Source organism: Octopus bimaculoides, chromosome 2 (genome assembly GCF_046866305.1).
Source record: "Octopus bimaculoides isolate indiv1 chromosome 2, ASM4686630v1, whole genome shotgun sequence".
Classification (NCBI taxonomy): domain Eukaryota; kingdom Metazoa; phylum Mollusca; class Cephalopoda; order Octopoda; family Octopodidae; genus Octopus; species Octopus bimaculoides.
Window position 1 is genome coordinate 2,775 of NC_142929.1, and position 27,660 is coordinate 30,434.

At 39.5% G+C, this 27,660-nt stretch overlaps 1 protein-coding gene across 3 annotated transcripts; it reads right to left on the reverse strand.

The window, feature by feature from the left end:
* Window positions 1-501: 501 nt before the first annotated feature.
* Window positions 502-27,660, reverse strand: LOC149136849 (glutamine amidotransferase-like class 1 domain-containing protein 3, mitochondrial). Of its 3 annotated transcripts, none has more exons than XM_089339982.1 (7): window positions 27,446-27,660; window positions 22,252-22,304; window positions 16,120-16,230; window positions 13,178-13,297; window positions 8,934-9,026; window positions 2,879-3,032; window positions 502-944 (listed from the first exon to the last, which is right to left on the reverse strand). In XM_089339982.1, exons 1-7 carry the CDS (start codon window positions 27,551-27,553, stop codon window positions 819-821), a joined length of 765 nt encoding a protein of 254 aa, XP_089196108.1. In that variant the 5' UTR covers window positions 27,554-27,660; the 3' UTR covers window positions 502-818. The 3 variants fall into 3 exon arrangements, with proteins under 3 accessions (XP_089196108.1, XP_089196112.1, XP_089196120.1); XM_089339986.1 differs by lacking the exon at window positions 27,446-27,660 and adding an exon at window positions 27,190-27,351; XM_089339994.1 differs by lacking the exon at window positions 27,446-27,660 and adding an exon at window positions 26,530-26,592.

Consider the following 27,660-nt stretch of genomic DNA (forward strand, 5'->3'; position numbering starts at 1 on the left):
TCGACTTTATCAAAGGCCTTTGTAAAATTGAGATATATCCCTTCCACATTTGAGTGGGAAAAGGGACCAATAGAATAAATACCAGGCTTTAAAAAATTAGTACTATGGTTGATTTGTTTGACTAAACTTCAGAGGAGGGTGGATGTCCCAACATGACTGAAACATGTAAAAGAGAACAGATTTATCTGCTTGTCTCTAGTTTCTCTGGTCATTAAATGGATTTTAGAAAAATCTAACCCCAAAAAGATCAGGAACCGAATTTGGCACTGAAGGCTAACAAATTAAGTCATTTTACAGAATGAGTCCCGCTTCAAAGAGCAAAGTCATTGCTACAGGTAAAGTAAAGTAGTTGTGATAGGGCAGGAAAATGCTAATCTTTTAGCTGTCCAGTCTTTTAGCCACTCAACTACCTGAGAGATCCCACTTGCATTAGATAAGATGAAATAAATAAAGAAGAAATATACACTACATTTTCAAAAAATATAATAAACCAAACCAGAGTAAATGTGTAGAAATATAATAAATATATTTGACTAAAATTAAATACAGTAAATCTTGATTGAGTGTTTTATTGGGAACACCTGCCCAATTTTACAGCATCTTCATTTCAAAATTTCTCTAAATTTCCAAGTGTGAAATTAACTTAACCATTGAGGGAGATCTTTCTTTGTTTTAGTTCCGTGTTATTTAATTTTTTAATAATTGAATTGTTTTTTTTTTTTACTGTTATCTAATAAGTGAATGAAACTGCAATCAGAAGTGAAGAAACAAAACAGCAATATTTGCTGCATTCTTGGAGGTAAAAAAAAAAAAAGAAGTTATTTAACCAGCTTCAGTACTCCCGTTACCATTTCACCAATACCATCAAAAACTTCGTGTACTGCTGTTTCACACATGAAGGCTGGAGCAGTCACAATGCGGTTATTGATATCAATATGGGCTTCATAAAAAAACAAATGTCAAGGAAAATAACAAAAATAAATAAAAACATTTTATCAAAACTGTTTCAATACCAACCTGCCTTAGACTGTATCATAGAACCAAGGGCAACTATCTTTTTAAAAATCATTTAATTAAAACCTTACATCAAAACTTCATATGTTCCAAACTCCAGTTTAATAACAATTATTTGAATAAATTCATCGATATTTTCAAAATGAATCATTAGGGTCATCCATTACCCTGAGAAAGTGCTTGAGAACCACTGATGACACTTTTACCTGGGCCAACCTTATCAACTCCTTTCGGTTTTCTGCTTACCTTTGTGAACTGAAAAAAAAAAAAATTATATTTCATATGCTCTTCCAACCAAGGAGCAATATACACAGGCATTCAACCTGCTAGAAATAGCAGACAAATTTTCCACAAATCACATATCATTTTAAATACTCAAGAAGACAAAATAGTAACAAGTGGGACACCTTTCATCATAAGTTTCTTCATTCAGGGCTAACCTTCAGCTGAACAATAATTTGCTCCTTTGGAAGGCTAAGGTCTTGAAACCTCCATCATAGTATTCCAAATATATGAAATCTATAAGCCACATAGGTTATCTGTCTAGAAGGGCAGATACTCAGATAACATCTGATGCAGAGTAGAAGGAATTTTTTAGTCCAGTCACACACAATCTTCTTTCTAATGATGGTAGCACTCTAATAAAAATTCGTACTGTAAGACACAGACATCAGAGTTGACCATCTTTTTCTCTGCTGTATATGCTTGATGGGTGGAGGCGCAATGGCCCAGTGGTTAGGGCAGCGGACTCGCGGTCATAGGATCGCGGTTTTGATTCCCAGACTGGGCGTTGTGAGTGTTTATTGAGCGAAAACACCTAAAGCTCCACGAGGCTCCGGCAGGGGATGGTGGCGAACCCTGCTGTACTCTTTCACCACAACTTTCTCTCACTCTTACTTCCTGTTTCTGTTGTGCCTGTAATTCAAAGGGTCAGCCTTGTCACACTGTGTCACGCTGAATATCCCCGAGAACTACGTTAAGGGTACACGTGTCTGTGGAGTGCTCAGCCACTTGCACGTTAATTTCACGAGCAGGCTGTTCCGTTGATCGGATCAACTGGAACCCTCGTCGTCGTAAGCAACGGAGTGCCAACATGTTTGATGATGAAAAGCAGCAATGAGTGATAATGATACAAAATGAAACAAGTCTTCTTTCAGTTCCCATCTACGGCCTGGAGATTATAGTAAAAGAGGTGACATGCAGTGGGACTGAATCTGAAACCACATGGTTGGAAAGTGAAGTGCTTCACTGCATAGTAATGACTATGCTTATACTGAAAATTAGAAATGATTGTGTGTTCCATCTAAACATGATTAATTTCTATCCTCATATATGTATTTTTCAGATGTCTTCAGTTATTTCAGGAGGCAGAATTTTTCCACCAAATAGTCAAAGAATGTGAACCATAGAATTTCTTAAGACAAACAAACTACAGACACTAACTAGAGTAGTGCCATCATGAGCAACCTGATGAAGGTAACACAAAGATATGAATTTCATGTAAACATCTCATAATATATTGTTAGATATTCATAATCTATGGCAGCATACGCTCTATAAATTTGGTGATAAGCCATAACAAAAGAACACTGCCTCAATGAATATGGCGGCTTCTGTCAATTCTGTGCATTATTATTCAGCAATTTCTTTTTTTTAATTGTTCATACTGCCATTTTCAGCCAAAACCATTTAAATGAGAAAATAAATGGATAAAACTTTAAGAAAAAGGCTACCAGACAGGGTTAATTTTCCAATTTCTTAATAATACAATAAATGGATTTCTGCAATCCAAAAAAGAAGAAATACATTTCATTTTAGTTTTATGAAAAGAGAACCACTTTTTAAATTGGAAAGCAAAGGATATTGTAACATCTTTGTTAATATGTGTGGCACCCAGTTCCTTAATGTCCTTTGTTGTTCTTGCATATGGCCATCTTTCATCTTCTTTGTCAGATCCTACTGTCACCTCACAACCAGGTATCACTTTAGCAGCCAAGACAGGAGCAATGCAGCACAAACTGGTTTAATGAAATAAAAAATTCAAAAGAAATATATCCTGTCAATTATCATTGTTATTCTCTTCACAAAAGGAACAACTGTCTTAACTATAACTTTGGTTATAATAATAATAAATTTATTGTATACAATGCTCAGGTGCACTCAGCAGAAAAAGTAGCCAAAAGTGCATGAACAGTACATGGAACATGCACAGGAAGTGAACAGTGAATAAGTTGTTTAAAGAAAAGTAAAATAAATTGGGGGTGGGGGGTGGAAACCAAGTGTAAGGAAGCATGGAAGCTTTGAAGATGTAGCATCCCAACAGCTGACAACTGATGCAGGTAACTTATTGCATTCTTCAGTGATTCTGAGTTTTAAAAAATTGTTCCCAGAAGTCATCGGTGCTGTATTATGGTGATTGGCAAAGTCTCACTCACAATTCCTTTCTCATAATCTTGCAGATACCTATTTTTGGCAGGGTATTTACCTTATGAGATATTTAAAAGGAATTTACTTACATTTACAAGGAATGTGATATAAATCAGTCTAAAAACTCAGTCTTCAACTATGCAACAGCACTAATAATACACAACTAAAATTGTGTTGAGAATATTAGACATTCAAGTTCCCTTTTAATGGTTGTCTATCTCTTACTTAGAACAAAGAATTATTTTATCCATTAATGGATATCGTCACGGTTTCACTGTTACTTGTTGCCATGTGATGGAGTATAGGCCAGTTTTCAAAGTCACAAATAAGCTATTACAGCACATTTGTTCTGCTGAATAAGATGTCAGACTCTTGTATGTTCAATACTGTTGTCTATCAAAACAGTCATATAATTACATGATGCAATTACCTTCTTATCACTTTTTGTCAAATAGAACTCTGATTGAAAGCATTTCAATCATAACCATCCTGTCTATTTTATATAATATCCAATATGTCCTTCTTTGTCAGTAGAATATAATTTGAGGAAGATTTGGCTGCTATTTCAAGCAGACAAAGAGACCATAGTGAAATGAACATTTGCCAATGAATTTTTATAAAAGTAGATCAACGCTTAAGGGGAGGTAATTAGCACGAAAACTTAAAAGATTAGTATTTCTTGCTTAAGACATTGGATTAGGGTTAGGTAAATCCCTAAGTAATAATCAGTAGCTGCTCATGAACAGTTGAGTGCAAAGATTGTTGATGCCTGCCTGGCTTTGATACTGCACTTTTCTGATCCCAAGTAGTTACATTTGAAAATAAAATGGAAATAGAATGTGTACTTATTGAAACTCATCTTTTAAACTGTTTGTTTTAAATAATTAATCTGCAAATCTCCAAATAACAAGTAAATATTACAATATTCATCTACTGAACATGTACAATTTAATCTTAATAAATAAGATGTATATACAGGGAGGGGATGATGATAACTTCAGAATATACAACATTTCTAGTTAGTTTCCGTATATCATGATGGTCCCAACGTCTTGGATTTGAATTGTAATTGAGAAACTCATTTTGGTCAGCATAAATTCTTATCTTGTCTGGGTCTCCAACCCTGCTTATAGCAACGTATAATTGACCGTAAGTAGAAACTGGATTTGGTTTGTAAATGGCACATTATGACAGACTCTGTCCTTGGCTTTTATTTATGGAAATAACGAAAGCTGGTCTTATTGGAAATTGGCGTCTTTGTAATGTAAAGGGGAAGTCAGAATCAAAAGGCATTAAACTGATCCAAGGAATCAGAACCATTTGTCCCACATCAACTCCAGTCAAATTTTTGGGAGTTATTAGATTGTTATTTGCAGTTACAATTTTATACCTTGTGCCATTACTATGACCGTTTTTGTGGTCAAGATTTCTGAGTAACATTATTGATGCTCCAATTTTTAATTTAACCTCATGCGGAGATAGACCACTGATAGAAAGTCTTCTCTTCTTTCCTGTGATAAATTCTCTCAAGCTGTGCGATGTTGTTCAGCATTTTGATGTAAAATTCCTCCTCTTCTTTCCTGTGATATATGCTCTCTTTCTACTCAATGTTGTTAAGAGTCCTGCAGTGAAATTTCAGAGCGCTGAGCTTGGCTCAAGTTAGCCTGCACTTCTCTCTGTCATGCAGCATTTATGTTTCTTACAGCATCTTGTCAGTCACTGCTCAATCTTCTTCACCTCTCCTGTTGATGAAGTCTGGCTGCTTCTCTTCTCTGACTGGCAATATCAATACTCATAATGGGGTCTTAATAGTTACAAAAAATAAGAAAATGTGTGTTTAAGCAGTGAATTCATATTTATCAAAATAAGAGCTTAGCACATTTACAGGGTTTTCAGTGCACATAATTGTTTTAGGAACACCACTATATATTCTGCTTCATATCCATTAGTATAGTATAGATTTTAATGAGCAAATATTCATCAACCTATTACAGAAAAATTAAACCTCCTTGTACTCCTACCTTTATTATATTTTAAATAGTTATTTTATTTTCTCTCATCTTCCTTCCTATCCTACTAATGGTATTACCCTGCTGTCTTATTAAAATCCAACCATGTTGCCTGAGATACACTAACACAAGAGGGTATCATTTGAAGGAGATTTGGTTGCTATTTGTCACAAGTCGGGCGACTACATAGATGTTTTTGGAGTGTCAAATGCTGAAAGAGCAACAGATAAGAGAAAAGAGTCCCCAATGTCGCCCGCAGAATACTGCAATCTGAGTCTATGTGTCTATGTACCAACTTTTCTTTTCATCTATGTATCTACTGTCTCTCACCTTCTCTCTCACTTCCTCTATGCCCCTCCTCTCTCCCGCTTTTAATTTAACAATGTGTGTATGTGTCTATGTATCTACTTTTTTTTTTTTTAATCTATGTTTAATCAGGCACAGGAGTGGCTTTGTGGTAAGTAGCTTACCACATGGTAGACGGAAACTGAAAGAAGCCCATCGTAGATATGTATATATCTATGTATGGGTGTGTATATGTTTGTGTGTCTGTGTTTGTCCCCCCACCATCGCTTGACAACCGATGCTGGTGTGTTTACATCCCCGTAACCTAGCGGTTCAGCAAAAGAGACCGACAGAATAAGTACTAGACTTACAAAGAATAAGTCCTGGCGTCAATTTGCTCGACTAAAGGCGGTGCTCCAGCATGGCCGCAGTCAAATGACTGAAACAAGTAAAAGAGTATGGATCTATTTTCCTTTGTCTGTATCAGTCGACTTACAAACATTTTTCCTCTCTTCCTTTCCACTCATTCCTCTCTCTCTCTCTCTCTCTCTCTCTCTCTCTCTCACTCTCTCCCATTTAAATAGAATTATTTAATCTTAGAATGTGTGATACCATTCTTTTAAGTTAACTGCTTCAATTTCTTCCTATGTAATTAACTACTTGAATTTCTTTCTATCTTAATACTGAAGTGTGATGGACAGGCGGACAGAGAAACAGAGGCATGTGACTCTTATAGTACAGATTAATTCTTGAGGAAGGAAGGAAGGAATATATTTTTCTTCATTGTTCACAATGTCTTGCCAATGTTCCAGTGGCATGTCAAAACACAGGTAACTCAAAGAATTCATTAAGCCATGTTTCCAGTTCCATGTCATTGATGAACAAAATACCTCACAGTCTGCTGGAAAGTGACCAAAAAAGGTGATAATCTAAAGACCCTATATCAGAAGAATATGGCAGGAATAGCAGAACTTCCCAACAGAGCTCTTGAATAGCATTTTTGGTTAAATTAGTGACATGGGGGCAAGTGTTGTTGAGTTGAAATTGTACACTGTGTCACTGGTCTGGTCGTTTCAGCTGCATTACTTCACTCTGCTGGTGCATTTGGTAAATGTGAAGCTCTTCATTGACAGTGTAGTTGCTTTCAAGCATATTGTAGTGGATTAGTCCTTCCTAATCTCACCAAACACAAATCATTGTTTTGTGTGCATGAAGCTCAGGCTTAACTTGAGGTGTTACTTGCTTGCCAAGATTCAGCCAGTCTTTCCTCTGCTTCATACTAATATTAAAGATATTATTTATCATCACCAGTGATAATGCAACAAAGAACTCTACATTTGTCCACAAGTAACCCGATGCAGAGTGAGCAGACTGGTGGTAATGGAGGAGCACTGAAGTGCAGAGTATGTGCAACCCTTGCAACAAGTTCTTAGACCTTACCCATCGAGTGAAGGTGACAAACGATAATATGAGTGTACCCCATCAGCTGGGGCTAGTTTTCTGGTGGATTGGCAAAGATCCTCATGGATGAGCTTATTCAATCAATTCTTATTGAAATGAAAAGGTCAGCCAGAAAGTGGAGAGCAAGTCTGTGAAGTTGTGCAAAAAACATTTCTGTACAGTTCTTTCAGCACCTTCTCAATACACAGTACAAATGTCTCAAATAGTAGCTTTGGAACCTTGATTGAAAGCAAAAAGAAGCAGGTGTGAAAAACGCTTTTTTTTTTCTTTGGTACTTGGCACCACTTTGCCATGTGTCTGAAAAGTGGTAAAGTTTATTCGAATTTCAAAAATGATAAACAAAAGTTGTTGAAGAAGAATAGAGCTACAACCCCCACCCTAAAGCAATACAATAAAAATATTTGTGATGATTTAAATAACTTTCGAAAGAAACAAACAAATTCTTCTGACAACCAATCTTCACCGTTACCATAAAAGTTTGCTTTCACTCTATGAGATGGAACTGCAATTCAAGGAAAGACTGGAGGCAAAAGTAACAGCATAATTCCAAAAAGTGTAGAAAAACGCAAAATCTAAAACTCCACTCACTGATCAAACAACACTGCTAATAATTTATTATTTGAAACTATAAAAGCAGAGTTTACTTGGTAATATTGTTACCATTATCTTTAGTGTTTTCCAAGGTGGTATGATTTAAGGAGATCTGTATCACAGCATCTTTTGTGCATCTTGATCCCATGTCATCTCATCTTTGAAAGTCCATGCTGATTATTTTATATTTGGTCTTCATTGATCTAATCCAATCTTATATCACCTATTTATAATAGATCTCTAGATCTGCAGCTCCATTCCTTTATATTTTGATACCACAATTGACAATAATAATAGCTGACAGTTTTTTGCCATTTGTTTCTCATAATTACATAGTCAATAGAAAATTTATTATTCTTCTCAAACATTGCATAGTTTCTGTTTTTACTATCAATGTAAACAAAACTGTCAATCAACATCATTATCATCATTGTTTAAGGTCCGTTTTCCATGCTGGCATCGATTGGACAGTTTGACTGATGTCTGGAGAGCCAGTGGGATGCCCTTCCTAACACCAACCACTCTGAGAGTGTAGTGGGTGCTTTTTACGTGTCACTGGCACAGGGGCCAGTCAGGTAGGCCTGGCATCGATCACATTCGGATCGTGCTTTTTACATGCCACCAGCATGGGAGCCAGTCAGAGGGGTACTGGCATCAGCCACATTTGGATGGTCGAAATGATAATTTGGCCCTGTCTTCTCATGGCATCAAAAACAGGATCAAAACATTTGTTATACCAATCTTCCTTTTTGTTCATCAAACTAAGTGAAATAGGTGCCAAGAGAAACATTGCAGCAAATGATAGCTGAAACACTCATTAAACAAGACTTGTTGGCATTTCAATCCTTTCCAAATGTGCTAACTTTTTTTTTGACTACACTTTTATACTGATTGCATATAGCTTGTCAGCATGTCAAAAGACTTTTTTCAGTTATGGGCAACTAAACTGACAAATGTTATCCAGTGCTTTGGTAGTAAATTCTGAATATAGTTGTTACTTATGATACCAAACAACCCAAAGGATGAAAGGTAAATATTAATTCCAGCAAGGAACACCATCAATAATACAATCCATTTACATTACCTCAGGTAACCAAAAGATGTGACTGTCTGCAGCAAGATGGTTTTAATGCTTTGGCTACTTACCCAACAGGTTTCTTGGCCTCATGAAACTCTTTAAGAATCCGCTCAACATCTGCAATTACCTTCATGTCAGGCCCATCAATTGCAAAAGAAGATCTGAAATGAAATTATTTATCAAACATTTTAATCTGTATTTTCTTTTTATCCTGGAATGAGTTGGCCTACTCTCAAATAAATCTTTTTCCCTGAGGCTCAACATTTTCAGATCTGAGCAAAGCACTTCTGATATTTTCCTTGGTTGACTACTACCATGGACATCTTCTGCTACAAAAAAGTGTATCCCCTGTAAACACACAGTCATCACTAATGCTTTTGATGTACAATGTAATAGCCTCTGTTTAATTCTGTTTCCATTGTGAAATGATAAAATTAATTCTTCCCTGGATAAGAAGTCAGTAAACTGCAAGTATCATGACCAGGAAGTTCTCAAAAGCTCAGTGAACACAGCACAGAAAATACATTGAGTGTCCAAATGTATGCAAATGGTTTTGAATTGTCAACACAGCAACCAGTAGGTATTTGAATAGTGTATCCACTGAACTGTAAACATTTGCTATCCAGGCATTTGAAGTTTACTTCCCAACCACATGGTTCCGGGTTCAGTCCCACTGTGTGACACTTTGGGCAAGTGTCTTCTACCATAGCCCCAGGCCAACCAAAGCCTTGTGATTGGACTTTGTTGTGAGTGTGTGCGCACACACATGCTTGTGTGTGTCACATCTTGATATCATGCAATAGTTGTAAACAAGTGTGACCATCAAACAAGTCGTTTTGTTTGTTTCCAGTGTTTCAAGGAAATATGTCCGACCAAGGAGAATAATTACCTTGAAAACAGGTGACAGTTGATGACATGATGGAATAGTGGATGTTAAAATGATGATAGTGAGTACAAGAATTTAGACAAACTGACATCTACAAAAATGCTTCAGGGATTCAATCTCAATCAAAGTAATGCATCTTTCATTATCACTGACACCACCACCACCACCACTCAAGGTGACAACATTCCAAAAGAGTGTATATGCAGATACTAACAGAGCTATCAGTTATATATAATAAACATAGCGGAATAGCATAAACAAAAGCCCTACCATATCTCATGCTGTCTTCATACAGCTACAGGGTAGATTTTGCAACATGGCCCCATCCCACAGTTGTGCATGACAACTTTAATGCAGAACCCAGAAGTTGCATCATAGACTGAGTAAAGAATACTTACTCATGGATTGCAAGTACTACAGCTTTGTTTCTAGGCCGAATTACATTTAATATACACAATTTCATTCACTCAGCTGAACAAGAATCTACCAAAACAATGTTACCTACACCCTATTCAGAGAATTATTAGCTTTCATCTGTTTAATGCCAAAATGTCAGTATCGGCTCTCAAATGTCTCAGACTGTTTAGAAACATATTCTATACAATTTGTTTCCTTAGTGCTCAATTAGCTCCCTCCTCTTTTTAAAGTTACTGCTCACAGTATTCCGCCAAGATCAACTTTGCCTTTCATCCTTTCAGAGTTCATAAAATAAACAGCAGTTGGAGTTGATGGAATCAATTGAACTCCTTCCCCAAAATTGCTGGCCTTGCACCAAAATTTGAAACTAATATCACTGCTTCACATTAAAGCAGCAAGCTGTCAGAATTGTTAGCACACCAGGCATTTTGTCCATCTTTACATTCTGAGTTCAATTTCTACTGAGATCAACTTTACCTTTCATCCATTCAGGGTCAATAAAATAAGTACCAGCTGAATACTGGCTTACCTGCCTCCCTTGAAATTGCTGGCCTTGTGCAAACATTTGAAACCAATATTACTGCTCACAGGCTTATGAAATTACCCACCCTCTTAACGTACTTCTGAAGGATATTCAGAGTGACACAGAATGTGACAAGGCCAGCCCTTTCAATTTCAGCTACCCCTCAATTTTGCCAGCAGACTGGACTGGAGCAACATGAAATAAAGTGTCTTGCTCAAGGACACAACGAACTGCCAGGAATTGAACTCATGACCTTAAGAGCATGAATGAGCCAAATACCCTAACCACTAAGCCACATACCTTCACAAAGACAAAAGTACACATGCATACAACAGGCTTCATTCAGTTTCCATCTACCAAATTCACTCACAAGGTTTTGGTTGGTTCAAGGCTATAGTAGAAGCCACTTACCCAAGGTGTCACATAGTGGGACAGAACCCAAGACTACATAGTTAAAAAGCTTCTTAATTATACAAGCACACCTGCATCTACAAATCTCTCTACTAAATAACAATTGGCAGCAGCAGCAGCAATTTAATGTCTTGAAGAATCCAATACTATTGTTGATGAGAGTCTCCATGCATTGGTACGGACAATAGTTGAGGAGTCACGACACAGCGAGCGGCTGAAAGCACCAACGAACGAGCTGAAACAATTGTTCAGCATGCAAGAGACAGCAGCCAAATTTCACTGAAATCCCACTCTAAAGTCTTGATAAAAATGAAGGACACACTCGATAAAACAGTCCTAGGTACACTTATTTTTATTTTTTATCTTTTCCTTGTTTCAGTCATTAGACTGCGGCCATGCTGGGGCAATGTCTTGAAGAATTCTTAGTTGAATAAATCGAGCCCTAAACTTATATTTTTTAAAGCCTGGTGCTTATTCTATTAGTTACTTTTGCTGCACCACTAATTTATGTGGATGTAAACAAACCAACACTAGTTGTCAAATTGTGACACACACAATGGGTTTCTTTCAGTTTCTATCTACCAAATCCACTCACAAGGTCTTGGTTGGCCCAAAGCTATAGAAGAAGACACTTGCCCAATGTGCCATGCAGTAAAACTCAACCTGGAACCATGTGGTTGAGAAGCAAGCGTCTTACCACACAGTCACACCTGTGCCTATCTGGGAAAAAAGATGCTATTGTCATGATTGGAAAAACCTTTGACTATAAGTTCTGCTCAATCAAGGATGACCTGCAGCTAAACAACAACTAACAGCAACAGTAGTAGCTTTGTCATTGTCTATGGTCAGATGCCCTTCCTGTCACCAACCATTACCTGTTTTTAACTAAGGTAGTAATTCACTGTAGCTGGAATCCATGGAATGCTGGAGATGAATAACATTGTTTATAGGCTAAGTGAAATCATAGTTGTGGCAGATACTGGTGTTATGTAACTGGCACCTGTGCCGGTGGCATGTAAGAGCACCTATTACACTTTCAGAGTGGTTGGTGTTAGGAAGGTCATCCAGCCATAGAAAACCATACCAAATCCAACTAGAGTCTGTGCAGGCCCTCAACTTGCCAGCCCTGCTCAAACCATCCAAGCCATGCCAACATGGATAAGACATTAAATGATGATGATGATGATGATGATCTCAGAAGGCTGCCAAAGAGATAAAATTAAATACAAAAAACAAAAATCCTTTTGTTCAATACACTAGTGTTTCTGTCACTCATGCATCAACATTCAGGAATAAACACAAGGTAATTTACCAAAATTCAAATAGAAACAGGAATGACTGGTGGCTGTGGCAATAGAGCTAGCAACAATAAAAAGAAACATGTTGGAAAGAAGTGGAAATATGAACATGTGGCAAAACAATATGCTTGAGCAATTTATCTGTATTGTTAGATAAAAGAAAGAAAAATTAAGAAGAAAATAATAATAAAGAGAATAGACCCAGGATGACCTGGGATGAAGTGGTGAAACACAACCTTCAAACGTTGAGCCTCACAGAGGCGATGACAAGTGAGCGAGACCTTTGAAGATATGCTGTGCTTGAGAAGACCCAGCAAGCCAAGTGAGACCGTAACCGTGGCCTGTGCCAGTGCAGCATAACCGGCCCATTTAAGAGCACCCTTCAATCATTGGGCAATAAACTGCACTTACGAAGACCTGTGGAGGCAAGGGAAGTCATTGTGGCCGATGCCAGCACTGCTTGATTGGCATGTAAAAAGCACCATTCGAATGTGATCGATGCCAGTGCCGCCTGACAGGCTCCCATGCAGGTGGCACATAAAAAGCACCCACAACACTCTCGGCATAGTTGGCGTTAGGAAGGGCTATGCCAAGAGTGTTGTGGGTGCTTTTTATGTGCCACTGGCATGAAACTTTCCAGATCAGATTGGAGCCTGATGCAGCCTTCTGGCTTGCCAGTCCTCAGTCAAACCGTCCAACCCATGCCAGCATGGAAAACAGACGTTACACAACAATGATAGTGATTAAAAAAAAAAAAAAACAGAGAAAACAACTTACAAATTTTTGGCAGCTCCAAATCCCCCAGGAAAGATTACTGCATCAAAGGCACTTGCTTGTAGTTCAGAAAGAGAAGAGATTTTGCCTCTTGCAATGCGAGCAGATTCTAACAGCACATTCCTGAGGAGAAGAAAAACGGAAACGAAAAGAGAAAATTTTGAAACCCAGAGAGCACAAGATGAGGGATTGTGTCACCATATCAAATGATTTCTCCAAATTGATGCATGCTAGGTATGAGGGGGGCAACCCAAAAGAAACTGGTATTTTGCAATATTATATTATTTTATTCACTTAGTTTTACATGTTTACACTTTTAATGCCTTTAAATTATTCTCCATTTGAAGCAATACACTGGTCCGGATATTTTTTCCACTGTTTGAAACAGTCCTGGAACTCTTGCAAAGTTATGCCTTTTAATGCCTCCGTTGTTTCTTCACCTCTTCCACATCTGCAAAACATATTCATTTAAGGACTATTTCATTTGGGGAAACAAAAAAAGTTGCAAGGAGCAAGATCGGGTGAATAGGGATCATGCCATTTTTGGTCAAAAACTGTCTCACACTCAAGGTGGTGTGCGAAGGTGCATTGTCATGTTGAAACCACCACTCTCCACTCTCTGGTTAGCAGTTTGAACTGGAGCGACAAATTCTGTGTGGACAATTCCTTTTGCACCAATGAAACAAAGCAACAGCATCTTGACATCGGACTTCACTTGATGGACATTTGGTGGGGGGGCATGGAGACATTGAATGCTTCCATTGATTTGATTGCTGCCTTGTTTCTGGGTTGTAGCCATAACACCAGCTTTCATCACCAGTGAAGAAAACCTTTGAAAAACGTTTGGATCAACTTCCTACTGACTGTTTTTGCAGCTCATGGCATGCATGACCATTTTTGATCTTCTGTGAGCAACTGAGGCACAAGCTTTGCTGCAGCTCTTTCCATTTGTAATTCTTCGCTCAAAAGTCGTTGGGAGGAGCTCCAGCACACAGCAGTCATATCAACAAGTTAGTCATTTGTTTGGCGATGAGGTTGGTCTTCATGCGACAAGTGACCATTCCTGAAGTGTGAAAACCACTCATAAACTTGTGTTTTGCTTGTGGCAGTGTCCTTGTAAGCTTCACAACTGTTTTGGCCACCATTTTCCCCAGCAGTACAATGAATTTCATGGAAGTACACTGTCCCTTCATTTCAACCATCACAAAAATTGACAAACAGGGGGGAAACCCTGCAAAGCAAGACACACCATGCAGCAGTAAGAGTTCACTTGACAATGCCAGTCGGTAGATTAATGACTGAGGGTTGCATCAAGTGGCTTCTGGCAGCAGAAACCTGAACTACAACAGTCTTGTCCCGCAGACAATGTTTCCGGTTACTTTTAGGTACCCCCTCGTTTTTGAAAATGCAAAGTCTTTCCCAGCTGATGAATGTACACCTCAAATGGGTTACTGAGGAGTAATTTCAATCTTAGAGCTAGAAGGACTCAGACATCTTAACTGAAGCTTTTAATAAACAGGAGTTAGTGATGTATAGCACAGAGAACAGTCAGAAGTTCCAACAGGACAATCTACGAAGGGCTGCAGAGAGCTACAAATTTGTAGGTGACCTCAAGATCCTGAGCCAGACAGAGGAGATGACAAAGGACAGGGATCTCTAGTGACAGGAAATTGTTGACAAGGCCCATCTCATTGGCAAAACCGAATTCTAGAAGTGCTTTGTATTGTGCTTACCACCCATGTTTATGGTGACTCTTCTCCCCCTCCCATGCATTAGGCCTACCTCTTCTCCCTGCCTCGTGCAAACTACCAACCATCTCAACCTTCTCTTTTTCCCTCCCCACCCCGAACAATTATATTATATTTACTGCTCCCCCACCACCCCAACCCCAGATCTTCTGCAACTGTCCCCTAATTCATGGCTCCTTGCTCATTTTCCCTTCAACCCTGCCCATTCCAGTAGTTTACTCCTACCTTCATCCCACTTCCCATAGAATTTTGCAAACTGATTCTTCAACTCACCTTGTGCCCCTTGTGTGATCATCTAGGGATCCCATTATCCCATTATCTCTTGCAGCCCCTGCTGCTGTTCATTTGTGTCTTCCCTTTCTTTACAAGATGTGAGGAGCCATGCAGATCCTCTACAAGAACCTGCACTGCTACACCTTCTCATATTTCAATCCCTCATCCCCTTAGCATGAAGTTGACGCCCTGCCCCCAGGGCTTATAGTGGTGTTTTACATGACAGACCCAAACTGTTAAGTGGTTAGTGTTAAGAAGGACAACCATGTCGAATCAGACATTGGAACGTGATGCAGTCCTTGGACATATCAGATCCTGTCAAATACGCTGAAAAAGAGCAAAATCATGGGAAATGGATGGGAAAAATCTTGCTCAGAATCGTTCATTTTATGAAGGTAAGCAGTGTACGATAGGAGGAAAGAATTTGAGCAAAAGAACATCAAGCATGAACAACCCAAGAGATGTTGTAAAAATGTTGATGTGAATTTACCAGAGTTTATTCACAAAGCCTAATCTAACATGCAATGAATGTGGGTGCGTCTGTCTAAGTAAGGCAGCTCTTACAAGTCATTAGAGTAACCACATACTCAGGGTAGTTATTAACCACACATGATATGGCATTTCTATTTGGAGATAGTATGGAAAAGACTGAGACAGCATATGAAGGTTCAGCGAAAAAATATTGTAAGTTACAAGAGGCACCTATCATTTCCACATTTCTACAAAAGAAAGTCTTTCACAGGACTGAAAACCCACATCCATAATGTTTAAGAAAACAATCAAGCATTGGCATTGCTTGAAAGTGAGCTGCAGTCATTATGTGTGTGAGCATGCAGGCTAACACACACACACACAAAAAAAAGAATTACTAACAGATTACCATGTGTTACTATGGTTAGAACCAAAAAAGATATTTACCCCTACCTGTTTGGCTCCATTGGTTCTCCCTTTTGGTGGTTGATAGTGTGCATCTGTTCAACATCTGGTGCAAACATGGACACACAGGCTTGATTACGACTCAAGTGCACCAATACACTGTCATGTAAAAATTGAGGAGAAGATTTTAAAATATGTTAATTTTAAACACTGGTTTTAAATATCAACAGCGTCTCTGAAAAACACGAATCCTCAGGTATGCAAAAGGGTAACAGAGAAATGAAACATTTATGATGGTTCTCTACAAAGTATAAAGCAACAGCAATTTCATGTAAGGATTTAGATATATAAAGGACCCGGTAGTCTGATGACATTCTAACCCTTCTAACATGCATTAGTAATACAAGTGAAGTGAAATAGTTACATCAAGGACTTGAAAAGGGATTCATATGGCAAATAATACTCTGCAATGCTGGTAACTATAACAAAAAGAAAAAGAAAAAAAAAGGAAACAACCCTCAAAACCAAATCCATTTTGGTTTCCATTTTTCTATATTCATTTTAATCGTGTTTATTGAGTGACATCTACAACATTGAAATGGTATCTAAAACAAAGCAAAATTATCAAAAGTATAAAACTAAAAATATAGCAAACAAATCAATAAACAAGTTATTGACAAGGCCTCAACTGATTGGAAATAACAGTCAAATTTTCTCAACATCTAAGAAAAATAATGAATTAGTTTCAGATATATAGAAATACCGGATAACCATGGCAGAAACATCTTTGATCCTAGATATGTTTATCCCTATTTGTTTTAGTACAATGTCTTGTCATCTCCTTCATGAGATTCTGTATTCTGAGGTCAACCTTCACCATGAGCTTTTTCTTTTCTATAGCTTCATTCCATTAACATCATTTGCCACATCCTACATTCATACCAACATCACTACATTTGACTCTTTTCTATTGTTTCGCTCTCAGTTCATTTCTCTCCGTTATCCATTCACATGAATGTCATGTGGTCTGGTGGAGTGTAAGGGTCTCATTTCTTTCCAACCTTTCAACATATTTTGTCCTTGTTTCAAACTGTGGCAATGCTTGGACATTGCCCTGAAGAAACTTTGAGTGAATCAACCTCAGGAATTATTCTATCAACCCATTTTGTTAAACCACTAAGTTACAGAACATAAACACAGCACAAACACGACGGGCTTCTTACAGCTTTTGTCGGCCAAATCCACTCACAAAACTTTGGTCAACTTGAGACTATAGTAGAAGACGTTTGTCCAAGATGCCATGGAGTGGGAGTGAACCTGAAACCACGTAGTTGGGAAGCAAACTTCTTACCACACAGCAATGCCTGCACCTCTGTTTATATTTTGCTGTTATGCAATATTGCATTTTGCACAAATGCATCCTACTCTCTGTCCTTAAAAGGATAATCCCTTTACTATTTCAGCAGAGATAATAGCTCCTTGAATGATGTCCACCCACTTCTTACTCGGGCTGCTATGTTTTTGGAACACCTACCCCTAACTCTTCAACAGATTTAGCTAGTGTTCTCAGCAACTAGACTACAGTGTGTGGTACTACATTCTTTTGCTAACCTGAGTGGCATGTTATCTAAGCTAATTTTCTTACTAATTGTACTCTTCATTAATTAATCTTTCTGTTATACTCCTTACTCGCTCCATCAATTTCATGCATCCACAGTCACTTCATTTTGTCTTGAAATGTAACAATTGATAATGTAGAAAATTGCAGAATTATCTCCCTTCGCATGAAAATCAGTGAGTGAGCTCCCTTGATTGCAACTGATTATCGCGTGCGTATTTGGAAGCTTCTAGAATGTTCTAGAAAGCTCCAGGATTCTCCTTATAAAAGCTGCTCGCAAAACCAGAGATTTGCTCTCAGCTATTCTCTACTTAGAGCCAGTCACGGGATCTTTTCCTTTTAGCCGGCACATAGAAAAAATAATTTTTTGTAACTAAACACTTTCAAATTTCGTATACTGGTAAAATGTGTCATTTAAAACATCATTTACTCTTGGCGTTTTTAAGAAAATTCTTTATTTTCGAAGTTATTTCTTGTTAAAGTTGTCGTATTTCGGTAATTTCAACCAATCAATGACGTCTATTGAGGTGAAAACAATTACTGCTGCTGTTTGTCAACAACTTCCGGCGGTGTATATTTAGTTTGTCACTGTTATTTCTGATATATTTACATTTGAGATACACGTGTGTATCATCATCATCATCATCATCATCACCATCGTTTAACGTCCGCTTTCCATGCTAGCATGGGTTGGACGATTTGACTGAGGACTGGTGAAACCGGATGGCAACACCAGGCTCCAGTCTAATTTGGCAGAGTTTCTACAGCTGGATGCCCTTCCTAACGCCAACCACTCAGAGAGTGTAGTGGGTGCTTTTACGTGTCACCCGCACGAAAACGGACACGCTCGAAATGGTGTCTTTTATGTGCCACCCGCACAAGCCAGTCCAGGGGCACTGGCAACGATCTCGCTCGAAAATCCTACGGGAGCCAGTCAGGCGGTACTGGCAACGGCCACGCTCAAAATGGTGCATCTCATGTGCCACCCGCACAAGAACCAGTCCAGGGGCACTGGCAACGATCTTACTTGGCTTGCCGGGTCTTCTCACGCACAGCACATTTCCAAAGGTCTCGGTCAGTAGTCATCGCCTCGGTGAGGCCCAATGTACGAAGGTCTTGCCTCACCACCTCAGCCCAGGTCTTCCTGGGCCTACCTCTTCCACGGGTTCCCTCAACTGTTAGGGTGTGGCACTTTTTCATGCAGCTATCCTCATCCATTCTCATCACATGTCCATACCAGCGCAATCGTCTCTCTTGCACACCACAACTGATGCTTCTAATGTTCAGCTTTTCTCTCAAGATACTTACACTCTGACGGGTATTCACATTGACATTACACATCCAACGGAGCATACTGGCTTCATTCCTTGCGAGCTTACGTATGTCCTCAGCAGTTACAGCCCATGTTTCACTGCCATGTAGCATGGCTGTTCGTACGCATGCGTCATACAGTCTGCCTTTTACTCTGAGAGTCCCTTTGTCGCCAGCAGGGGTAAGAGCTCTCTAAACTTTGCCCAGGCTATTCTTATTCTAGCAGCTACACTTTCAGCGCACCCACCCCCACTACTAACTTGGTCGCCCAGATAGCGGAAGCTATCGACTACCTCTAGTTTTTCACCCTGGAATGAGATAGAAGTTGTTTCCTGTTTGTTTACAGTCTTTATTGCACCTGAACATCTGCCACAAACAAAAACTAACTTGCTAGTTAACCTGCCTTTGATGTTGCTGCACCTCTTATGTGTCCATAGCTTGCACCGGGTACATCTTATAGAGTTACTACCTACTCCTTTTCTACATACTGAGCAGGGCCATCTACCTGAAGGGGTTTGTGTTTTATCTACCTTCCTACTTATTAGGATTTGGGTTTTAGCTAGGTTGACTCTAAGGCCCTTCAATTCTAGACCTTGCTTCCACACCTGAAACTTCTCCTCTAGTTCTGATAGTGACTCCGCAATTAGGGCAAGGTCATCAGCATAGAGGAGCTCCCAGGGGCAACCTGTCTTGAACTCCTCTGTGATTGCCTGGAGGACTATGATAAATAAGAGGGGGATGAGGACGGAACCTTGGTGGACCCCTACCTCTACCCGGAATTCATTGCTGTACTCATTTCCAACCCTCACCTTACTGGCAGCATCTCTGTACATGGCTCGCACAGCTCTCACTAACCATTCTTCTATCCCAAGTTTCCTCATTGACCACCAGATAAGGGATCGGGGGACCCTGTCAAAGGCTTTCTCCATGTCAACGAAAGCCAGGTACAGAGGTTTATCCTTAGCTAGGTATTTCTCCTGCAACTGTCTCACTAGAAATAAGGCATCAGTAGTGCTTTTACCTGGCACAAACCCAAACTGCATCTCATCTAAATTGATTCGCTCCCTAATTAGTTGGGCTATGACCCTCTCTGTAACTTTCATTACCTGATCTAACAGCTTGATGCCTCTGTAATTATTTGTATAGTTTAATCAATTCAGTTATCAGTTATTTTAGCGTTTTCGAAATTGCCTATTTTGATTGTTGAATAATTTTCGTTTGCTTAGTGTTTCGTTACAAAAAATTAATTTCTCGATGTGCCGTTCAAAGGGAAAAGATCCCATTTTGCGCCCCTCCCCTCCAATTTCTTCATTTTTCCGTAACTCTAACCCTAACCCAGACCCTAAAACCCTAACCCTAAAGCTAAAATCAGTACAAACGCACGAACGATGTCATAAATAACTGATAAACTAAATATACACCGCCGATAGTTGTTGACAAACAATGACAGTAATTGTTTTCACCTCAATAGACGTCATTGATTGGTTGAAATTACCAAAATACGACAACTTTAACACGAAATAACTTCGAAAATGAAGAATTTTCTTAAAAACGCCAAGAGTAAATGATGTTTTAAATGACACATTTTACCAGTATACGAAATTTGAAAGTGTTTAGTTACAAAAAATTATTTTTTCTATGTGCCGGCTAAAAGGAAAAGATCCCAGTCACATCGTTTCTATTGTCGTATTCTTTTCGTCTCTGTTATTACATCATCATCATCATCGTTTAACGTCTGCTTTCCATGCTGGCATGGGTTGGACAATTTGACTGAGGACTGGCGAGCCAGATGGCTGCACCAGGCTCCAATCTGATCTGGCAGAGTTGCTATGGCTGGATGACGTCCTAACGCCAACCACTCTGAGAGTGTAGTGGGTGCTTTTATGTGCCACTGACACGAGGGCCAGTCAGGCGGTACTGGCAATGACCACACTCAAATGGTGTTTTTACATGCCACCTGCACAGGAGCCAGTCCAGCAACACTGGCAACGACCTCGCTCGAAATTTGTTTTTCACGTGCCAGTAAGGCGACACTGGTAACGATCATGCTCGGATGGTGCTTTTCATGTGCCACAGCACAGGAGCCAGTCAGCAGCCCTGGCAATGATCACACTCGGATGGTGCTCTCAGCGCTCCACTAGCACGGATGCCAGTCATGCAGTGCTGTCATCGAATTTGATTTCAATTTCACTTGCCTCAACAGGTCTTCGCAAGCGGAGATTAGTGTCCAATGAAGGAAAGGTACGCATAAGTGGGCTGGTTACACCACTGGCATAAGCCACGGGTTATGGTCTCACTTAGCTTGCCGGGTCTTCTGAAACACAGCATATTTCCAAATTTCTGCTTTTCCTGCAAAGACTATCTAACTCTCCTATTTATACAACTAATTTTCATACCTTGTAACATTAGATTTAAGTAACTCTACTTTGTAATTCAAAGAAAATTAAATATATATTTTTATGTAGCAATTCGTAAATTCATTTCCTTTCTTCTTTTGTACAAGAAATTTTGTTACTTTGCCACAAACAGCCAGAAATCAAATAGCAACGATCTATATCTTTCCAAACTATCCACTGTCGACTACGATAATGATTCTGCTATAATGAACCACTCTGAATTCCCTGATTAGCTACAGTAGTGTACAACATGTTCTACTTGGGTAAGAGAGGGGATGTGGCTTCATGGCTAGGGTATTTGGTTCACAATTGTAAGATCATGAGTTCAATCTTGGTGGTGTGTTGTGTCCTTGAGCAAGATATTTTATTTAATGATACTCAGCTGGCAAAAATGAGTTGTACCTGGACTTCAAAGGGCTAACCTTGTCACATTGCATGACACACTGAATCTCCCTGAGAACTACATTCAGGAAATGTGTGTCTGTGGAGCACTCAGCCACTTGTACATTAATTTCACAAGCAGGCTGTTCAGTTGATCAGATGAAGTGGAACACTTGTCCTCATAACTGAAAGACAGCCAAACCACATTGCTAAATATTTTCAATGTCTCAGTGATCTTTGATGGTCCAGCTCCTTTCTCTACCTTCATGTCCTTGATTGCCCTTTCAGCTGTTTCAATTGCAGTAGTTGGTTGTGTTGAGTACATGAGTAGACTCCCACACACACACCTCTCTCTCTCTCTCTCTCTCTCTTATGCATACTCTTCATATATGCTGTTTTCTTTTCAGTACAGATGAAGGCAAGTGTGTTGCTATCATGCCATAAACAAGTTTCTCATTATCATCATCTACTTACGCAGAAGCTTCATGGATTTCACTGCCATCATAAACACCACAACCAGAGAGAACCTAAAAACAAACAAAATTTAAAGTTATATTTTAATATTTCTATTAAAAAAAAAGTGTGTCTATGTGGTAATGTGTATGAGTGTGTATATGTGCACAATGCAGTGTAGGGTTAGGCTACAAAGTAGAGTATGATGTAGATTGATTTCTCATTTAACTTACTTCTTCATCATCATTAACTTAGCATCTACTTTTCCATGGGCTAGACAATGTTGGGGCAGATTTTGCAATGGTTGAAAGCTTTTCCTATTTCCAAATGAGGCAATAATCCCGAAGTCAATCAAACAACAGCCTTCTAGTTTCGGTCTAATAAATCCACTCACAAGGTTTCAGTCAGCCAACAACTATAGTAGGGGACCATAGCAAGGAGTCATGCAGCGGGACTGAACCCTAAACCATGTGGTTGAAAATCAAACTTCTTAACTACCCAGTTATGCCTGTGCCTTTATACAAAGCATTATCTCATCAACATCATTGTTTTAACAATCCCTTTTCCTTCCATGCTTGCATGGGTCAAATGGAATTAGTTGAGGTAAATTTTCTACAGCTGGACGTCCTTCCAGTTGCCAACCCTCATCTATTTCTAAGCAAGGTAGCAATCCCTTAACCAATTGAGCAATGAACAGAAAACAAACAACATGGTCTGAGTGAAAGATCCCACGTGTAAAGAAGCAGAGACCTGCCTCTACAACTGACTGCAAGCAAAAACACAGGTTGCAATGACACTGTTGTTAACAGTTAGGGAAAATAGGAACCTATTCACACAAAGACAAATAGACATACACAGTTTTATTGAAACAAAGATTATCTCCTGACTCAAGCTTCAATAAAGCCATATCCTTGATAAATACTGAGCAATTATTTCTCATTAATCCAGCATAAATCAAACATATATATATATATATATTTATATATATATATAAAAAATAAAGAGAATGAATGGGAGAAAGAGAGCCTGCCGTATGTCGACCCAATAGAGGGACCAGCTATCCGAGTTGATAGTACCAGGGTAGATAAAGCAATTAAGAGTATGAAGACCGGGAAAGCCCCCGGCCCATCAGGAATCATTGCAGAGATGCTCAAAACATCTGGCAGTGTTGGCTATAGCCTAGTCACCCGTATTACGAACCAGGTGATACACGAAGGAGTCATACCCAATGACTGGTGTAGCAGCATCATAGTCAACTGCTACAAAGGTAAAGGTGACGCTTTAGATACAAATAATTACAGAGGCATCAAGCTGTTAGATCAGGTTATGAAAGTTACAGAGAGGGTCATAGCCCAACTAATTAGGGAGCGAATCAATTTAGATGAGATGCAGTTTGGGTTTGTGCCAGGTAAAAGCACTACTGATGCCTTATTTCTAGTGAGACAGTTGCAGGAGAAATACCTAGCTAAGGATAAACCTCTGTACCTGGCTTTCGTTGACATGGAGAAAGCCTTTGACAGGGTCCCCCGATCCCTTATCTGGTGGTCAATGAGGAAACTTGGGATAGAAGAATGGTTAGTGAGAGCTGTGCGAGCCATGTACAGAGATGCTGCCAGTAAGGTGAGGGTTGGAAATGAGTACAGCAATGAATTCCGGGTAGAGGTAGGGGTCCACCAAGGTTCCGTCCTCAGCCCCCTCTTATTTATCATAGTCCTCCAGGCAATCACAGAGGAGTTCAAGACAGGTTGCCCCTGGGAGCTCCTCTATGCTGATGACCTTGCCCTAATTGCGGAGTCACTATCAGAACTAGAGGAGAAGTTTCAGGTGTGGAAGCAAGGTCTAGAATTGAAGGGCCTTAGAGTCAACCTAGCTAAAACCAAAATCCTAATAAGTAGGAAGGTAGATAAAACACAAACCCCTTCAAGTAGATGGCCCTGCTCAGTATGTAGAAAAGGAGTAGGTAGTAACTCTATAAGATGTACCCGGTGCAAGCTATGGACACATAAGAGGTGCAGCAACATCAAAGGCAGGTTAACTAGCAAGTTAGTTTTTGTTTGTGGCAGATGTTCAGGTGCAATAAAGACTGTAAACAAACAGGAAACAACTTCTATCTCATTCCAGGGTGAAAAACTAGAGGTAGTCGATAGCTTCCGCTATCTGGGCGACCAAGTTAGTAGTGGGGGTGGGTGCGCTGAAAGTGTAGCTGCTAGAATAAGAATAGCCTGGGCAAAGTTTAGAGAGCTCTTACCCCTGCTGGCAACAAAGGGACTCTCACTCAGAGTAAAAGGCAGACTGTATGACGCATGTGTACGAACAGCCATGCTACATGGCAGTGAAACATGGGCTGTAACTGCTGAGGACATACGTAAGCTCGCAAGGAATGAAGCCAGTATGCTCCATTGGATGTGTAATGTCAATGTGAATACCCGTCAGAGTGTAAGTATCTTGAGAGAAAAGCTGAACATTAGAAGCATCAGTTGTGGTGTGCAAGAGAGACGATTGCGCTGGTATGGACATGTGGTGAGAATGGATGAAGATAGCTGCGTGAAAAAGTGCCACACCCTAACAGTTGAGGGAACCCGTGGAAGAGGTAGGCCCAGGAAGACCTGGGCTGAGGTGGTGAGGCAAGACCTTCGTACATTGGGCCTCACCGAGGCGATGACTACTGACCGAGACCTTTGGAAATGTGCTGTGCGTGAGAAGACCCGGCAAGCCAAGTAAGATCGTTGCCAGTGCCCCTGGACTGGTTCTTGTGCGGGTGGCACATGAGATGCACCATTTTGAGCGTGGCCGTTGCCAGTACCGCCTGACTGGCTCCCGTAGGATTTTCGAGCGAGATCGTTGCCAGTGCCCCTGGACTGGCTTGTGCGGGTGGCACATAAAAGACACCATTTCAAGTGTGGCCGTTTTCGTGCAGGTGACACGTAAAAGCACCCACTACACTGTCTGAGTGGTTGGCGTTAGGAAGGGCATCCAGCTGTAGAAACTCTGCCAAATTAGACTGGAGCCTGGTGTTGCCATCCGGTTTCACCAGTCCTCAGTCAAATCGTCCAACCCATGCTAGCATGGAAAGAGGACGTTAAACGATGATGATGATGATGATGATGATATATATATATATATATGCTAGCATGGGTTGGACGATTTGACTGAGGACTGGTGAACCAGAAGGCTGCACCAGGCTCTAATCTGATTTGGCAGAGTTTCTACAGCTGGATGCCCTTCCTAACGCCAACCACTCCGAGAGTGTAGTGGATGCTTTTACGTGCCACTGGCACGAAGGCCAGTCAGGCGGTACTGGCAATGGCCACACTCAAAATGGTGTATTTTATGTGCCACCCGCACAAGAGCCAGACCTCTCTCTTTGCAGCCTCTTTAAATGCAAGTGAGCCATCATCTATGCAGATACATCTCTCTCCTACGATATCACGATTCATTCTCACACACTGTCTTTCAACATGAAACACCTCAAATCTTAGGTCCTCACGATACAGAACACTAGCAAATCTTTCTCATCTGCTTCCCCTCTGGCTAAATAAACCTGTCTCCTAGCTTCCTTTCTGGCAGTCTGATACAATTCGCTGCTACCTGTTTTCTTTCCCTAGTGGCCCTGTCAACTACATTGTTTACTAAAAGACTAAAAATTTATATCAAATAAGTATTGATACATATGCACAGTGACTTCACAGTATCACAGACTTACAGGAAAGCAACCCATTATGCTTTTAATAATATTAGCTATGATGCCAAATATATAGTCTTTAAAGTTGGTATAGAAGATAGGGTCGAGACACTTGTGAAGAAAAAGGCTTTTATTAGAAAGATTATACGCCAAACTTTGCTTTTAACCCCTACATGCTCTGATGAGCAAGTAGTTATTACTTAACCATGCTCTTATCTAACATCTGGTTTAATACCCAGAGTGAAACTGGTGGGTAACAGCTGTAATGGATATTATAATACTGTACATTTTGATTAATATATATAAATATATGATTGGAAGAATAGATGGGGATCTTTCATATTAGGTACACAAAATTCAAACAGAAGTGAATTTGTAAAACATTACAGAAAAATGCAATGGACGTGTTGTTAATACGACTGCAGATGGATTGGAAACAGTTGAAAACGGATAACTGAAACTTCCATACACTTTTTCACATTCAATGTTTGTAGACAACATTAGGAAAGTGTTTGAATTTTATGTACAGATACAAATAGTTTAGAATCAATGTAAAAATTATAAGAAAGTTAACAAACGTTTTTCCTTGGGTCTTCCGAAAAGCATATTTTACTTACATTAACAGAATAATGTGTGGTGTGTATGACAATCCGAAAGATTGTCATATAAACATATTTTGTTAAGTGTTAAATCACGAAACTCTCAGCTCTTGTGTCACTCTGTTGATTCAGTTAAATATCAATAACACACACACACACACACACACACACACACACACACACACACACACACACACATATATATATATATATATATATATATATATATATATATATATATATATACACACTCATGTTCTGAGTTGTATTTTTCCTGTTTGCATCGCCAGAACTATGTGTGTGTGTGTAGATGAACTTGCCCGCTATAGCTTAATAATTGAAAATCATCTGCCTATGACCTTAACGAGGATGTTGTTGTCGGTCGTATTATCGGGAATTGCTTGGTGTAGGACACTTGCATCACTCAATTGGGTAAAGGACATTGGGACCGTGTGCTTTTCAAGGTGCTCTGATGTGGCTACGGAATTATATATGTGTGTGATGAATATTTAATAATATAAAATTCGGATTATATATATCAATTAAACTTTTTTACTGTAAAAACAGTTCATTTCCACCGTGTCTTGTAAATGTCCTAATTTGGTGTCCTTGTGATAAGTAAATAAAGACATATTTCATATACAGGTATTTTAAAGTTACAACTTTCTCATAACCTACCTCTATAAATCTGTGAAAGAGGAGATAGATAGATAGATAGATAAATAGAGGGAGGGAGGGAGATAGAGAGATAGAGATAGAAAGATAGATAGATAGAGAGAGAGAGAGACAGAGAGAGAGATAGGTGCACTGAGAATACAGGATCATGTTTGTGCGTTAAATGATCATAATTAGTAAATTAATTACTGAAGTAAAAAAGAAAGCGAAAGCGAGAAGATAGAAAGAAAGAGTTGAAGGCTTAAGGATTGATACTTACCACAGCAACTTTGGCCTCGGCCGGGATTTTTGAACTGAAGGCCCTGCGGAGAATAGCATTCGAACCGGCGTACAGGGTCCGACCTGCGGAAGCTGTAAAAGATAACATGATGAACCTTTCTTGATCAAACAAATCAAACAAGAAATTTTTCACTACGCCACGAGTGAACAGTGACGGCGGCTGACGGAAATTAACGAAAGTTGCCGAAAATATCA

Coding starts and splice junctions, on each gene's coding strand:
- LOC149136849 (XM_089339986.1), bottom strand. CDS start 27,336: ATGATCCTGTATTCTCAGTGCACCTATCTCTCTCTCTGTCTCTCTCTC. Junction 9,027..13,177: donor TTTGGAGCTGCCAAAAATTT/GTAAGTTGTTTT, acceptor ATTTCATTTCAG/ATCTTCTTTTGCAATTGATG. Junction 3,033..8,933: donor GAGGCCAAGAAACCTGTTGG/GTAAGTAGCCAA, acceptor TCATTAAACCAG/TTTGTGCTGCATTGCTCCTG.